Below are 16,264 nucleotides of genomic sequence, written 5' to 3' on the forward strand. Positions count from 1 at the left end.
GTAGTCTCTCGATCTACTACGCGTTGAACCTACAGTATGGATAACACAAAGGTTAAAAGTAAACATGCTTGAGAAACTCGCAAGAAGACATCGCCTAATTAGCCTGGCTATAGCTAATCTACGACCTAACGAAGTCTTCAAGACTCCGCAAGTGCTGTCTCTGAGTTGTTTATAAAGTCCAGCCTACAAAGTCTTCAATAACTCTGCCTGCGTTTCATTACTATACATGCTTATCTGGCCCTTTTTTCTTCTTTTCGAGCCATTCTTTGACCCAATCGACCAACTGCTTCAACACTCGATCCTGCACCTCTTTCACCCCGGCATTCACCTTTCCATTCTTGGTGCTGAGGTCACTCGTATGAACACCACTAGGCACAATCTCAACAGGCACCCGCTCAGTGCTCTGCAACGGACCTCCGGGCCTCCCTTTTGCCGAAACGCTGATTTCCCTCCACGGGTCGAACTCGCTGTTGACGAAGATGAGTCGGCTTGTGTTAGTGATTTTCCAGCCTCCAAAGTACGTGTTTGTTTGCTCTGCGGTTTTTCCTGCCGCGATGCCTTATGTTTCTCCATTCGGTCCAGGGGGAAAAACAGTCCGCATTGACGAATCCAGTAGTCTGTTGTTACGAGGCGGGAAACGAGTGATGGACGTCCTGAGGGAGCGCCAACTTCCCAGTTTCCGAAGGGTTCGTTGCAGGTCATCCAGACCCATTGCCGGTTCATGGCATTGCTCGGCGTCGTGTCAGTGAAGAGTGGGGAGCTCGGGTTGTAAGTGTTGAAGCAGTCAGTGTTGTCTAGGGAAATATCTACGAAACGAACGGGCCTCATCTGGTACGTGATCTTCCCGTCACTCAAAAACATGGCTAACACAGCATAATATCAGAGCCATCGTTTTTGCAAAGAATTGATCGCAGCACCCACTCAAACCATAGCAACGTTCCTCTCTTCGCAGGAAGCAACGGCACCATCTGGCAGCAATCGCCAAGCCCAGAAGTCGACGCAGCATGGCACACGCTGACGACAGGCTATCCATTCCTGATAACAGAGAACGACATGCGCATCCTTGGCAAAGATCCCGACCGATATATCAGCGTCCCTCAAAGCTTTGGATATGGCGAGAAGAAGTTCATCACCCGATTCGCACACACGCATAATATTCACTGCCTCGACCACATCCGGAAACGGCTCTATCGGGACTATTACAAATATCCGAACGATACATTGGATTGGATCTACACGAAGCACTGTCTCCACGCTTTGATAGACTACCTGACGTGCCACGTCGAATACGATGTCTTCAACTACATTTGGGTCGGAGAGGAGCCAACGGCAGATCCCGAGCTCACGTACAACCGTCAGTGTCGAGATCTAGAAGCCATGATGCGCTGGACTGAGGACAATCGTGTCGACAAAGACCTGCGAGTATTTTACATCCAGCCAGCGGAGGGAGACCACATTTTCCCACCAGATGCAGAATTCCGCAATCTCGAAAAAGAGTACGATCAGAGTCATCCAGACCGGCCGTCGATGGAGGAGCGACAAAAGGCTTACCGTAAAGCCTATCAAGATGCGATAGGCTATTGGCAGGAAACAGGAGAAGTGCCTATCGAGGAGAGAGAATGGTAGTAGAGACAGCGACAATACATCGGTTACCGCTCAAAATAAGCCAGACACAAAGTGCCAATGCAAATAAAACCGTAGCATCGTCTATTCCATTATTTCCACATGCTAAACATGCGTACATGCACTCTCACAACCGCGTGGTATCGTGCGCGCAGTCTAATTAATGTCTAACCCATGAAAGAAAAAAAAAAGTCCCAAAACGCCTATTACCCCATGCTCATAAACCGACGTCGTGAACGAACGTTAATAGAAAAAGAGAAACTCTTCAATCTTTGTTCTTCGACTCATTCACTCTCCCCTCTTTCCCACCATCCCCCCACCTTTCAACACCATACTCCCCAGCACCAAACTCCCACCCCCAGTCCTACTCGCATCCTGCTGAACACCCGCCATCGCAGCCTGCTCAGCCATGTGCTGCTTCACGGCATCGACTTCCTCTCCCTCCTCGATAATCGTCCAATCAGCCTCAATCTCCTCATCAGTTTGTTCGCCTTCATCACCAGGCTGTTTCGTCTGTTTCCTAATAAGCGTCCTCGCGCGATCGAGTTCGCGGTAGATGGTTTGGATGGCGGTTTGTGTGCCGTTGTCCTAGAAAAACGTTTGTTAGTCCGAGTTGAGGCTTTTTTAGATAAGAACAAAAGATGCGACACGACTTACCTTCCGGATTTTCTGCCCCAGCACCTTGGCCTTGACAATCATCCGCTGACTGTTCGTTACTTCCCACAACGCGCGACTAAAGACACTTGTGTTGACTTTCTTGAGCCAGACACCTACGCCCATGTCCTCTACGCGTTGAGCAAAGAAGAATTGATCTCCAAAGAAAGGCTTGATGATGGTGGGAATACCAGCTCGTAGACTCGCTCCCGTAGTACCAGAGCCTCCATGGTGTACAGCTGCGTCCATTTGGCGGAACAACCAGTCGTGAGGCGCAGATTGAATCTGGAAAATTTCTTCGGGGAGGGGGATCTCAGGTTTGGAAGCATCCTTGGTTGGGTCCATGAGACGGTCGGACCAGCCTTTTGACAAGACACAGCGGACATCTGCCTTCAACACGGAATCAACAACCGTCTTCGTAAGCGCAGCGGGATCGTCAATGACGATAGATCCGAACCCCACGTAAACCAACTTCTTCCCGTCTTTCCGTGCCTTGTGAATGAAAGCCGTGAGTTCAGCTGGCGGCTCATACATGTCGCTTTCGTCCAAGAACCAGTACCCCGTAACCCTCACCCAATCCGGCCAGTCCAGCGGCGGTGGAACAACATGCGGACTGAAGTTATACAAGAACGGTCGCATCGACGCTTGCATCTTATGCTGCGTCGTTCCTTGCAACCCCAATTCACGTCTCCGCCACTTGTTAATCTGTCCCGAGATCGCAGTCCAGAAAATAGTGTCGAAAGTGATGTACGTGAGACTGTTATATCCGCCCCCCATCTTCTTCTCCAGCACAGAGAACGCATGGGGGTATGCTCTAGTGCGCGTCCACGGCATGGTGAAGGCGCGGAAGTAAGGAATTTCCAGGGCCTCAGCGATGTGGATGCCGGCCATGGTGCTAGGACTCTCGATGAGCACATCTGCACCCTGACAGGCGCGCCAGGATGAACTACATACGTCATCGAGCCAGCCCCGGAACTTGGCGTTGGCTTCTTTCATGAAGCCGTACGTAAACATGCCGTGTTCGACGCAGATACGCATCAGCTCGGCTGGGTTGCCGTCGACGACTGCGAAATCGATACCGTGTTTGCGCACCCATGGCTCGAATTCGGCATGGGTTGCGATACGTGGCTTGTGGCCTTCCTTGAGAAGTTCTTTGCACAAAGCAATGTAGGGCTGGACGTCGCCTCGAGATCCGATAGTGAGACAGACGATAGTCAATGGCTCCGAGGGCTTGAAATCGACGAACGAAGCGAGAGGGTCGTCGAAAATAAGAGGAATGCGATCGTGATCCGCAGCGCGAACGATATCCGACACGTTAACCGTCTTGTCCGTGTCGGTATATTCACGGGCCTGTTGTAGCAAATCGTGCTCCGCCTTTGCAGCCTCATCACCACTATCCACACCCGAAGAAGACGAATCCTCATCTTCAAGATACTTGGTATTCTCCAGGACGCGAAGCACCATGATTGCACATTCATCGCGGTACTCAGCCTTTGAGAACTCAAAGAAGAGCTCTTCGTGGCCTTTGATAACGATGGCAAGGCCGTGATAGCCCAGTCGGAATCCCTTCTCCTTGTTGACGTTTTCAATATCCCGCATGGGAAGGATGATCTTGGTCTTGGATGTAGGCATCAAGCTGCGGAAACAAAAGTATCTCCCGCTGATGTAGATCTTTCCATAATTTGGCAGGACACGCTGGAGTGACGCGAAAAACGATGATTGGAGCACTTCAGTCTCGGGGAAGGCGAAGTGATCTCGAAAGTTCTCCGCAGCCTTCGCCGCGTCCTCGTCGTCCTCGAATCCGTGAATCTCGTCTCCGGTCTCCAACCCCTCAGCGGTGTTATAATGCTTCCGCCCACCTGCAAGCATACCGGACACTTTTTCGTAGTAACCCATAGATTCGCTCGCGAGTAGATTGCCCATCTTCTTCGAGCGTGTCCTGAGAAATCCCGCTAAGCCCGAGGCCTTCTGAAGTGGATAGGAAGCGATATCTTGTAGAGCGGAGGAGGAGCCTGATAAGCGGGGCTGGGCGCTGTTATCGGTATCGTCTTCAAAATCAGGCGCGCCAGTCGGTGTTTGGGGTTGCTTTGAGCGATGCGCAGCGTTTGCGGACTTTGGCTGAGTTGATCGCGCCGTGTCCTGTGAATGCCTGGCTTGTGTGTCTAGTTTGTGTAAAGGCACATTGGCAGGACTACGGAAAACGTCGGAGCGGTCTAGGATCTGAGAAGCTGATGCGCCACTTTCATCCATGGACTGAATGGCGGCTGAGGACTCGGTACCTGGGTCGAGTGAGAACGTAGCTGATTCCGAGTCCGCGGCCCTAGGCGACAGAGGCGATCGGTCTCCTGGACGACCCCTAGATTGCGCATTGCTGAAACTCCGTCGCACCTCGTGACTTGGTCGTCGTACCTCTTGGCTCGGCCGTCGAAAGTTACGGCTCGCATCCATGCTGCGTCGCACGTCCCAGCTCTTCCTATTGGCATCATTGCTAGACCTCGCAGACACATCACTATTACTCGACCTGCCCGCATGCGGTGTAGGCAAAGGTGAAAGAGTAGCCCGGACGTTCTCTTGTATTTGTGGTGCCTCAGTAACGTTCGCCGGTGATGCTACACCGGTTGGTGTAGACACTTCGCCGTCACCAGCATGCCGCAGAGCCTGATGGTGCTCGTTGTCGTTGATCATGATGCGTAGAACATTGAGCGCGTCTTGTCCATTGTTGAAGAAGGAGAAGAAGTACTGTTACAGTCAGTGGATATTCCATATATATGGAAACGTTGAGTGGATGGGACAGGATGAGGAGCTCAACATACCTCATCAATAGCAAACGTCTCATCATTGTCAACCACCCTGACCCTAACCGTCTGGGCCAAATCCAACATCTTACTTTCCTCAATCTCCAACACATTTCCAATCGGCAAACATATCTTCACACTATTCCCCTCATTATGCGTTCTGAAGATGACCTTCTGAATAGCTCTCGTCCATTCCTTCGCACTAGCCACGCTGTCGGCCTTGAACAGGTACTTCCGTTCATCCGTTGTAATAGCGAAGCTGGTCTCTTCTTCTTGTACACCTTTCTTGTTGGTATTGCTGTTTTCGATAACTTCGGCAGATAGTGCGTATTGCAAGTTAATCCGATTCCTCGGAAAGTAGAGTTCGGCAGGGTTGGTATAGTAAGCCAGTACGTCCCCCTTTAGGACAAACCAATACCGGTTGAATTTACTGCGGCCGCGCTTGGAGAGATACCCCGTCTTGCTGACGTCGTGATGTTTCTTGGGTATGTACGCGTAGAAGCATATATGCTTCTGCGTGATGTACATGTAACCCTGTAGCAGGATGCTTTGGAGCAGCCAGCATGCGTATTCGGAGATGACTTCCTCAACTTCCTCGAACTCGAATATCTGCTGTATCCTCTGCGCAAGCGTTACGGGTGCTTTGCTCTTAGCTAGCCCGACGGTGCTTCCACGTCTGCTCTTTCGGCCAGAGCTTCGCCCTTTCTCGACATGTATGTCCTCGCCAGCGGTGATCTTGTTCTTGTCCTTGGTATTGGGCGGCAGCTCGCTCGGCGGTGGGCTCGGAAGGTCATCGGGCGATGGTTTCGGCGGTAGGAACTGGGAGGAGGACATTTGGTCGGCGCGGTGACTCCCTGAGCGTGCTTCTTTCCGGCTGGATAACTTCAACTTGGGCAAGGAGCGCAACAACTTGTTTTCGGATAACGTCCGTCTATGCCTGCCTTTCTCCACCGTCGCATCATCCAAGTCCCCGGCTGGGCTCTGAAAGTCGTTGGCGGAGCTCAACCGGCTCAACCGTGCAGCGCCGTCAAGATTACGGTACGTCGCCTTCTGCTTACCCCCGTCGTCGCTATCGCCGGAGTCGACCTCTTGCATTGTGCCCAGGTCCGTCTGCGGCTGTTGACCGGCGCGTGCTATCATTGAGAATAGTGACTGGTTCATCGACATGGTGTTATTCCGCTTCGGCGCTGTAACATCTTCTTGTGCATCGTCCCCATCTCTGAAGCGCTCCGGCACGTCCAGCGACATGCCGCGCGGTTCTCTTCTCGAATCTCTTCGCTTTTTATTCAGTTTGCGACTGATTCTGTCCCGGCCTCTGTCTTGGGATGCCATGTTGAGCAAGGGGTGTTGTCGTGCGCGGGCACTCAACAGTTATTGGATCGTCGAGGTTACTCGCGGATGTGCTGGCGGGTGTACCGCGGCAGGTCAAAGAAGGCGAAGTGGGCTCAGACGTGTGTTGCGTGTTACTATTCTGCAAGGTATCGCTCGCTGCAAGGCAGTTGGGAGATTCGTTAAAGGTCACATATTGGAGCGTTGGAGGAATGACTTGTAGGGCTGCGCAGTGAGCTATGCACGCTCATCAGCCACGAGACTGGCTCCGGGGTACCTGCTAGCGTGACACGATAAGGTTACCCACGCCCGTCTCTAGGCAACAACAGCGACCGGTAACAGTGGAGTGTAGCAAGTAGCGTATTAGTTCTTGTATTCTCTCTAATCCGTTATCATCCCACATGCTTCTAGGTGGCAGAGCTGCAAGCCTCCGTATCCGCCATGGCCAGTCTGAAGACGTCATTGGTCCGACTTATCGATAAGTGAACGTGTAAACGCCCGCTCCAGGCCGTAGCCGTCGGCCTAACGTGTACTATCATAGCTTACGCGTTGACAGTAGCGTAGAAACACGCAGAGCTTCATTATGTACATGAGCAATCAACACATCACGATGCACGACACAATTGTTCTAGATCCTTCTCATTCGCCCTTGTGCTACTGTAGAACCGATACCCAAGTCATTATGCCTAACTACAATTTGATCCAAACGCCGTCATCAAGTCAATGACGTTCCTGAAGTTGTATGATATCCGTATCAACCAAAAGCTTACTTGGACTTGGCAAGTCCGACAGCAGAGTTACCAAGGTCGTATACCGAGTACCACTTCCTGAGGAAAGCGTCACCGAGAATAGCAAGAGGTCCTACTGGCTCGGGAAAGTCCATACCCATCAAAGCAGAGATGCAGGATCCCTGAACCTCGAGGATGTAGTCAAAGGCGCTGATGGTGAAGTTGTGGCCTGTGAGGGTGAAGGTGAGGTCGGGCAGACTGTCACGCTTGTCGCACTCAACGGAGTACTGGCCATTGAAGCCCTTCTTGGCACCGATCTCCTTGTTCAAGAGCTCGGCGATGGTGGAGGGAAGAGCGATCAGAGATGTACCGGTGTCGAGAATGACACCAGTGTCGTCCATCTCAGCCGTCTCCTTGCCAAAGGTGATGGCATCGAGATCAACCTCCCAGTAAGCCTTGCGCCTAAGAGGAAGCTTGACCATCTTGCCAGTGTAGTGGCTCTCATCAATGCCACCGAAGGTAGCCTCTGACTCCTGTCCCTCGTCGGTGTTGCCGAGATAGAAGGCGAAAACTGGCTCGTCCAAGAGACCCTGGTCAAGCATGTTGTAGAAGGGGGGGACTATGCCCTTGACACTGATAGTGTCGTAGCCAAGACCCATGATGCCATCGAACCTGCCAAAGGCAAACGCGAGGCCAGGCTCGGAGGTTGCTTCGGCAAAGTCTTGGTGCTTGACCTTGAGGTCGCCGATCTGGAACACGTCCTGAGAGACGAAGCCGCTGAGCGATCCGGATCCGTAGCGGATCTCGAAATCGGTGCCGTTCTTCTTGTATGTCGACGACGCCGAAGAGTCGTACTTGGTGTGAAGGAAGCAGGCAATCGAGTTGCAGCTCTGCGAGGGAACCCAAAGGTTGGAGCTTCCAGTGTCAAGAATGACCTTGAACGTCTGGGGAGGAGTACCAAGAGAGATCTCGGAGAAGTCTGGGTCTATTAACTTTCGCCACCGAACATGGTGAGCTCTGACACGTACATTGCGCGTTCAAGAAGTTGCTGATAGGCACGGGGTGGGTGCCGTCGGCGATGTAGGGCGCCTTCAACGCGGCCTCCATGTGAGACTGGGGCTTGAGGCCAGTCATGTGCTGTTGAGAGTACTTCTGCTTCAGGCCGGCTATTTGGGTCTCGATGTTGGCAAATTCCTAGTCATGGTCAGACTGCGATCTCGCGCATTTGATAGCGACGATGGCTTACTAGTTGCTCAGACAGAGAGACCTTCTTGAGCGGCGTCTTGTAGACGGCCGCAGAGGCCGAAGTGGCTGCTGCGAGAAGCACCGCCGTCTTCATGATGGCGGATTGGATGGAGTTGGATGGGGTAGAGGAGGAGAAGAGGAATGGATGACGGATGGGATGGCGGGTGGAGTGGGAGAGATGAAGTGAATGTCAGGTGTGTTGGGGATGGAGCTCGAGCTGGAGCTATCTATGGGGCTGGGGAAGGCGCGGCGGGCGAATGACGAATGTGATCAGTGCTGCCTGGCCGCCATGCGGCTAGCGTGACACGTTCCCTGTTCGAGGTCCGTACCTGCGTGCGCCAACCGGATCCGCCGTCACTATGGGAACCGAGGTCGACTCCATCCTAACAAGACAAGACAGTAGTTGGTACTGCACCAAGCTGATGGGTTGAACGAAAAGCATACAGGCACTCTTTGCTTCACGCGACTTATTCTGTACATGGATCGTGACAAGATGGGGACCTGGTAGAAGTCGCGCGAAACCTTCCCGTGATCACGCGCGTCAAGCTTCCATGACCTCAGCACTCCGATCATCTGAGGACCTGAGCAATCGCTCGCTAGCTCAAACACTGATACTGTGCTGTATTCGCATGCGCTGGCATACGGTGAATCCCGACAACTAGATAAGACTACTATCATACACCCGCGTCTGGCTCGTCCGTGTACTGCGGCGCTTGAGCCAGGTTCGCCTCCTGCTCCCTCCTCGCCCTCTCCAAGTCCGCCGCCCACAACGCCGAGCTCGCCGGCGCTGTCATGAGAAAGAACATGCTAAGCGGCGGTACATATTGCAGAACCAAATACACAGTGCCATACCTGCAATTCTGTTAGTCTTGGCATCATCAGTAGGTGTACTTCCTCAAGACTGACCAAGTGTACTGCCACCTCCTCTTCCTTATAGCAGCATTCCTCTGCTTCTTGTCGTAGCCTAAAAGCTGAAAGTACCGCCAATGCTGGAACGGGCCTGCGCGATATCCCGTCAACAAAAGAAATATCGGCACCCCAACATATGGTATGAAGTTCACAGGCAGCAGAATGACAAACTCGGCGATCTGGCGGAACGAAAAGGGCGCGTAGACAGAAGACCGTGTGGGCTTGCCAAGGCGGCGGACGGGGTCGTTCAGCGCATCTTCGCTGACGGGGCGGTGTTTACGGACGAGGTCTTCGTAGCCTTTGTAGATAAGGACTGCGTCAAATACATCGACTTGGGACTCATCCTACGTGCGTGAGGTCAGTGCCTGTGTGTAGTGTGTGTCGTGGTTGTTAGCTACGAACCACCAAGAAGGACTCGAAGAGTAATGCGACTACTGCAGCTCCCTCTCCTAGGACCAGGAATACAGCGTTGACCCAGGCACTACCCGCTGTGTGGAACAGCTTGAGGAAGAGGACCTGTGGCAGCAACGTCCAGACGAAGAGGTTCGTGAGCACGAAGATGCTGAGGAGGACTGCTGGGAGTAATCGTGCCTTGAGCAGAGGGTACAAGAACGGGTGCGCGAGGAAGAAGACGATGCCCTGTTGCCTGTTAGCATATGCGCAAGCAACGCAAGAATTACCTCAAGTACCTTGACGAGGTACGTCGACGCTATAACGTTGTCCACTGTTGGCTGCACTACAACTCTCGGTATATTTCCCAACGCTGACTGCACTCCCTGCTGTGACATCGTGTCGATATTCGTCGTAGGTGCTAGAGTTTGCTGCGAAACACATGCGCGAAGGCAGATGCGTAAAGACCTCGGAGATGACGTATGTGGGTCGGACCCTGAGCAGAGCAGCCACTTGGTCCCACATCCCCCCACGGTTAGCCTTGACCATCTTGAGCGTTTTCCGTCGGAGGAGACGCGCATGTTATTCGCGATGGCTTGCAGTGATGTACAGTAACCTGCATATGGGCACAATGTAAACGGACCACAGTCAAGCTAGGCACGCCCTGTGAACGATTCGTTGATTGTACATGGAACACGCTGCTCTTTAAAGGTTGAAGGCGAGCATCTTCCAACCGACTTTATTCCAGATGTATACTTGGATACCCAACCCATCACAACAGATCTCTGTCCTCCTTCACCATGTTCTACAACCCCTCAGCAGCCACCTATCAACACATTGGGCCCTCATCCAACCCATCCGTCGAGCCTTTCCACCGCACCCTCCCAGACTACTCCGTCACCCCTCTCATTCCTCTATCTGATCTAGCCAAACAACTCGGTCTAGGCCACGTCCTCCTAAAAGACGAGTCCAACCGTCTCGGCCTCCCAGCCTTCAAAATCCTGGGCGCATCATGGGCCATCCACAAAGCCATAGCCTCAAGATGCAACCTCCCCTTAACCGCTACCCTAGATGAACTCGGTGCTGCAGCAAGAGAAGGAGGGATTGAACTAGTCACGTGTACAGAGGGAAACTGGGGTAGAGCTGTTTCAAGAATGGCAAAATACTTGGACATCCCAGCCGTCATCTTCGTCCCTGGTTTCATGGACGAAGCCACCCAAGACAAGATCAGGAGGGAAGGCGCAAAAGTGATTGTCGTGGATGGAGATTACGACTACTCCATCCTCAAAGCTAGAGAAGAAGCAGAGAAGGCGGGAGGCATGTTAGTCATGGATGTATCCTGGCAAGGATATACAGAGATACCCGAGGTACGATAGCCCATAATCCCCCCCAATCCAAACACCACGTCCCCAGTACGATTCGAACAGTGCGGACAACTAACACACAACAACAACCAGTGGGTCGTAGAAGGCTACACAACCATGCTCACCGAAACAGACAAGCAACTCCAAGACATGGGAATCGGTAGCGTAACCCACGCTATAGCCTCTGTTGGCGTAGGTTCCTGGGCCCAAGCCGTAACCATGCACTATAAATCCCTTTCATCACCCTCCGCAACCGTCATAGCCGTCGAACCAGACACAGCAGCGAGTCTGAAAGCGAGTCTTGAAGCTGGAAAAATCACACCTATTCAAACGGGCCATACAATATGCAATGGGATGAATTGCGGTACAACGTCGACGACGGCGTGGGAGGTGTTGAGGAGAGGGGTGGATGTAAGTGTTACGGTAAGGGATATTGATGTTCATAATGATTTGTTGGGGCTGCATAGGCTGGGGGTGAGGAACGGGCCGTGTGGAGCAGCTACGATGACAGCGCTGAAGAAGGTGTGTAAAGATAAGAAGATGAAGAGAGAGTTGGGCTTGGACGATAAGTCGGTGGTGGTATTGTTTAGTACTGAAGGTGCGAGGGGATATGTCGTCCCATCAGATGCCTGAAGATCCATTCCCTAGATATGATATCTAGCTTGCCATATGATACGCGGCTATCTTTTTCTCAGCCAAGCGTCTTCGTCTTCTTCTCCTTCTGTCTCTCCATGACATTAAGAACGTCATCTGCATTATTCTTATCCCCCTTCCTCTTCTTTCCTCCCCTCTTCCTCTTCTCCTTCTTTTCTTTCCCACCCCCTTTACCATCTTCGTCCTCGCCTTCAGCGCCCAGTCCCTTCCACTGACTAAACTTGACCTTCTCACCTTCCCTCTCCATCTCCTCGGCATCGTCGAATCGCGACGCACCGAAACCCATGTCCATGTCTTCCATGTCGCGATCCGACGCCGCCAGCTCGGCAGCGCGCTTCTTGAGACGGGCCTCTTTCGACGCTGGATCGTTGGGGTCTGATGATCCCAGGTTTTGTAGTAGAGTAGAGTTTTCGTCGAGATTGCGTACTTTGGCGAGGGCGGCACGGACGGTGGCGTCGGCAGCGGAGAGATCGGAGGGCTCTTTTGTGGTGGAGGTACTGCGCGTTGTTGAGGTGAAGTAATCTCGTTTGACGGGCGCGGCGGGTGTGTTATCTTTGGGTTTCGCTGGCGCGTTTTCCTCTGCGGATGGAGAAGATACCTCGCCTTCTGAGTGTGATTCCGCTGTAGTATCGACCTTGGGTACAGTAGGCTCTGGCTTCGCTGCCTCTTCGTCTGATTCGTCGTCCGAGTCGTCGAAGTTTGCGAGTGGGTTATAGTTCGACCCTACGCCTTCGAATATGTCCTCGTCTTCTGACTCTTCCTTCTTTGCTGCAGGGAGATTGTGCATGTTGATCGGTTTGCTCGCGTCGTCTAAATCGTGACGTACTTCAGGTGCTGGTTCCTCAACCTTCTGCTTCTTGACCTTCCTCTTCTCCTTGCCATCTGGACCGGTGATGATTAACACCTCACGACCTTTCTCGTCCGTCTCGACGCGATGTGTCTCGCCTTGTGCATTTATCTTGCGAAAACCTGGTCCCAAGGTAGGAAACCTTTTCTCGTGCTCAGCCGCTGCGGCGGCGGCAGCTTCTTCTCGTTGTCTCTTGAGGTCCTTTAGGATATCATTTCGGCTCCTCTTGACGCCAGCGATAGGACGTGGTGATGTCATCTTCTCGCCTTTCTTCTCAACTTTCTCGCGCGTGATGGGCCCGATATCTGCTTCTGCCAACTCATCGAACGCGTCCTCCACTTCCGGTACCTCTTCTGCTTCTTCCTCTTCTACGTTTTCTTCCTTCTTGTCTTGACCACCTAGAACATCCTCACCTCGCCTTACTCTCTCAAGTAGCTTCCTATCAAGGCCTTTTACCAAATGTGTAGTGCCAACATCACCGCCTGTAATCTCTTGCACAAGCTTCTCAAACGTCTCACGATCGATCTCGCCCTTCTTCATAGACTCCTCGAGGTTCTTGACACGTTTCGCAATCTCATTGTCTTCCTCATCGGTGTATGCCTTCGTACGGTCGGTATAGCCTGCAGCGAGCTTCGTCCCTTTGGGTACTATGTTTCTAGCCTTCTTCTGCGGGTTGTTCTTCGCGTTGCGTTCGGCAAGTTGGCGCGCAAAGTCTGACTGGACTGATCCCTTGCCTACTTGGCGACTGCGTGTCTGTTAGCATCAGTCCTGCGCGAGACCATATAGAGAAAACTCACGGTGTCATTGGTATGCTAGAGTGCTTGCGCGCGCCGAGCACCGCCCTCGGCGTTCCAGCCGCAGGGGATTTGCCCTTTCCATCATCCTGGGATTTTGGTGTTTCGACTAGTAGCCGTCTGAATTGCGAGTTATTCATGGTGCGCAGAGTGGAGAGTTTGGTACAGAGTCGTGATTCGCAAAAGATGTGCCAAGCCTTTTGCAGGCGTATCCGGGTCGCGCCTGCACCACGCGAGAACTGCGCTAAAGAGGCGTGGCTGGATCAAACGCGGGGAACCTTGGACGCTCAACACAACACCAGCCTCGTCTATTACCAGAGGTATTGCGTCACCATGAGCACGACGATAGATATATGGACTTCGCCATGCACAGACGACGCCACAATATGCGTAGTCTTTGGTACTGTGCTGTTTTTGCTCTAGTTGACGGACTGTGAGGTTGCAACGCGGTGTTCCTTATGCATGATCAGAAGACTACTACAGTAGAAAAATACTACCTAGGTACCAATTTCCCTGTGTGACAGTTACGCTATACGGCTATGATAAACACCTGCACAGAATCGCGAATGCTTTTGTGCCTTCCATCTTTCACCTGCCCTACCTAGGTACCCTCCGATCCCCACCACCCCGCATTTCCTCTCCACATTAGTATTTGAACCGCCTGATAAATTCGTTGATCACATTCTCCCACACCTACTCCTCCGCTATACCGTGAGGTCCTGACGGCAGTATGTTCAAGCTTCTAGTTGCAGCGGCTCTCGCTGCTGTAGGCGTATCCCAGTACACTCCGCCGCCGTCTTTTGGTAACATGACCAATTCGTCGACATTCATGAACCCGATTGTGGGTACTGGAGCAGATCCGTAAGTCAAGCTTTCCAAGAAAGTAGCTGAGCGTCCGTCTCTGACAGATTATAGTTGGATGTTCCGCCATGATGACTACTACTATATGACCTACACCAACAACGTCAATGTCACCCTCTGGCGCAGCAGGTCCTTGACCGACTGGGCGGAAGCAGAATCCAAGACCATCTTCCATCCCGAGCCCAACCAGGCCTACTCCACCGACCTCTGGGCCCCCGAGATCCACCAAATCGACGGAAGCTGGTGGGTAATCTTCACTGCGGATCCTAATAACGACTCTCCACCGCCTGAGGTAGAGATGTGGTGCGAGTACAACTGCCCCGCTGTGAACCACCGCATGTTTGTTGCCGTGGGTGAAGGTGAAGACCCCTGGACCGCCGACTACAACTACCGCGGCCAACTGGAAACCTACGATCAGTTTGCGATTGATGGAACGTACTTCCAACACGGCGGCCAACTCTACCACATCTACTCATGCTGGTACCGCAAGTACGACGGATGGCCAGCCAATCTTTGCATCACCAAGCTGTCATCTCCCACCACAACCATCTCCCCTTTCTCGGAGCGCCAAATCATTTCCGTCCCGGAATACGCGTGGGAAAAGACGCCCTTTGGCCGCGCAAGCAACGACCGCCTCTCCTCAAACGAAGGCCCCCAACAATTAATCAACCCCGTCACCAACCAGACGTTCCTCATCTACAGCGCCGCCCGCTCGGATAACCGCAACTACTGTCTCGGTCAGCTCGAGCTGGTTGGCGATGACCCGATGAACCCTAGCGACTGGCGCAAGCACCCTTATCCTGTTTTCTACCAGAATCCTAGTGAAAAGGCATATGGCGTTGGCCATGCTTCTTTCACGACTTCTCCTGATGGCACCGAGGACTGGATTGTCTACCATGGTATGGAGGATCCGACGAATGGGTGGAGCGCGCGTACGATCCGGGCGCAGAAGTTTGGGTGGAAGGAGGATGGTACGCCGGATTTTCCTAAGCCTGGTTATGGACCATATCAGGTTCCTAGCGGGCAGTAGGTTTCTGTTCGTTATAGTGTCTGGGGCTGCAAGGTGAGAGCCGTACTGTAGGAGGGGGGTGTTGATGCTCCTTGGCTGGCGCGTCTTGTGTCTTCCGGGCCATTCGCGACTCGGTGCTGTCCTGGTCGGGTTCGTGACAAAATTCTCGTTTGTCCTCTCTCTTGTATACAGAGTTTGGATAACATCTAGGTGTCATTGAATACGTAGTGCCACCGCATAATGATAATGATCATGATGAACTTTGATGGCCATACGCAATGTAATATTTCATGTGCAATCGTAGTAGTGTACGTAAGGCAAATCCTAATGTTCTCAATTATACAAAAAATCATATATCATCAGGGTGGCTTATGGTGATGCCCCGAATACGTATGCCTTTGCGTTGCTCTTCCGACGCGTTTTCGACCGATCAGATCTACTTTCCGGAAGCGATGCGCAACCCACCACAACGCTTAAAATGACGCAGTATATATGTTTCTACGTGTTTTGAAGTCATCAATACCCATTCCGAGACTTCTATGCGAATTTATCTCATGTCTTTTTAGTTTGTGGTGCTTATGTTGAAGGTATCGTTATTTATCTTTACACATGTTTTTCTAAATTCAGACTCAACACGTAACAACTTCAAAAAATTACAACACAACCACACCATGTCCAAATTACCTGAAAACTCTGATATCGAGTATGATGGTATACACAAGCAATTCACATGAGTTTTAGGTAAATCAGACACGGTTGTGGTTTATTAGATTGTGTAAGTCCGCGGAAGCGTCATTCCAGTACAGCCAAAGCACGCATATCTACTACCACCACCACACAACATGCATTGTTAATGCAAAGCGACATGTTATACACATCAGGATCACGCGTATTCAATGAATGCGAAAGGCTACAGATTTGATAATTACGGAGCGCCGCGTTGAGCAGCCATCGGATAGAGGAATGGCATGACGTCATACGCACCACAGCCATAATTCACAATGCCGTGTTCATCGAAGTGGCAAACAGCGATGAGTCACATCGTGTCCGACCAAGGCAACA

General features: G+C 52.1%; 7 protein-coding genes across 7 annotated transcripts; 3 read left to right on the forward strand and 4 right to left on the reverse strand.

The window, feature by feature from the left end:
- Positions 1–36: 36 nt before the first annotated feature.
- On the forward strand, positions 37–1,626 carry ALTATR162_LOCUS11013 (uncharacterized protein; the record flags this gene model as incomplete). The annotated part of the gene is made up of 3 exons (XM_043318653.1): positions 37–58; positions 114–164; positions 953–1,626. 3 exons carry the CDS (start codon positions 37–39, stop codon positions 1,624–1,626), a joined length of 747 nt encoding a protein of 248 aa, XP_043174588.1.
- Positions 1,627–1,911: 285 nt separating this feature from the next.
- On the reverse strand, positions 1,912–6,404 carry ALTATR162_LOCUS11014 (uncharacterized protein; the record flags this gene model as incomplete). The annotated part of the gene is made up of 3 exons (XM_043318654.1): positions 1,912–2,211; positions 2,281–5,016; positions 5,091–6,404. 3 exons carry the CDS (start codon positions 6,402–6,404, stop codon positions 1,912–1,914), a joined length of 4,350 nt encoding a protein of 1,449 aa, XP_043174589.1.
- Positions 6,405–7,167: 763 nt separating this feature from the next.
- On the reverse strand, positions 7,168–8,468 carry ALTATR162_LOCUS11015 (uncharacterized protein; the record flags this gene model as incomplete). Its single annotated transcript, XM_043318655.1, has 3 exons — positions 7,168–8,108; positions 8,158–8,323; positions 8,376–8,468. The coding sequence occupies 3 exons, from the start codon at positions 8,466–8,468 to the stop codon at positions 7,168–7,170; spliced, it is 1,200 nt and encodes a 399-aa protein (XP_043174590.1).
- Positions 8,469–9,048: 580 nt separating this feature from the next.
- ALTATR162_LOCUS11016 (uncharacterized protein) lies at positions 9,049–10,071 on the reverse strand (the record flags this gene model as incomplete). The annotated part of the gene is made up of 4 exons (XM_043318656.1): positions 9,049–9,226; positions 9,281–9,627; positions 9,686–9,922; positions 9,973–10,071. The coding sequence occupies 4 exons, from the start codon at positions 10,069–10,071 to the stop codon at positions 9,049–9,051; spliced, it is 861 nt and encodes a 286-aa protein (XP_043174591.1).
- A 402-nt stretch (positions 10,072–10,473) lies between these two features.
- Positions 10,474–11,049, forward strand: ALTATR162_LOCUS11017 (uncharacterized protein; the record flags this gene model as incomplete). The annotated part of the gene is made up of 1 exon (XM_043318657.1): positions 10,474–11,049. One exon carries the CDS (start codon positions 10,474–10,476, stop codon positions 11,047–11,049), a length of 576 nt encoding a protein of 191 aa, XP_043174592.1.
- A 679-nt stretch (positions 11,050–11,728) lies between these two features.
- Positions 11,729–13,472, reverse strand: ALTATR162_LOCUS11018 (uncharacterized protein; the record flags this gene model as incomplete). The annotated part of the gene is made up of 2 exons (XM_043318658.1): positions 11,729–13,283; positions 13,336–13,472. 2 exons carry the CDS (start codon positions 13,470–13,472, stop codon positions 11,729–11,731), a joined length of 1,692 nt encoding a protein of 563 aa, XP_043174593.1.
- Positions 13,473–14,062: 590 nt separating this feature from the next.
- On the forward strand, positions 14,063–15,223 carry ALTATR162_LOCUS11019 (uncharacterized protein; the record flags this gene model as incomplete). The annotated part of the gene is made up of 2 exons (XM_043318659.1): positions 14,063–14,193; positions 14,248–15,223. The coding sequence occupies 2 exons, from the start codon at positions 14,063–14,065 to the stop codon at positions 15,221–15,223; spliced, it is 1,107 nt and encodes a 368-aa protein (XP_043174594.1).
- Positions 15,224–16,264: the final 1,041 nt, after the last annotated feature.

Source organism: Alternaria atra, assembly GCF_907166805.1.
Source record: "Alternaria atra isolate CS162 genome assembly, contig: 35, whole genome shotgun sequence".
NCBI classification, from domain to species: Eukaryota; Fungi; Ascomycota; class Dothideomycetes; order Pleosporales; family Pleosporaceae; genus Alternaria; species Alternaria atra.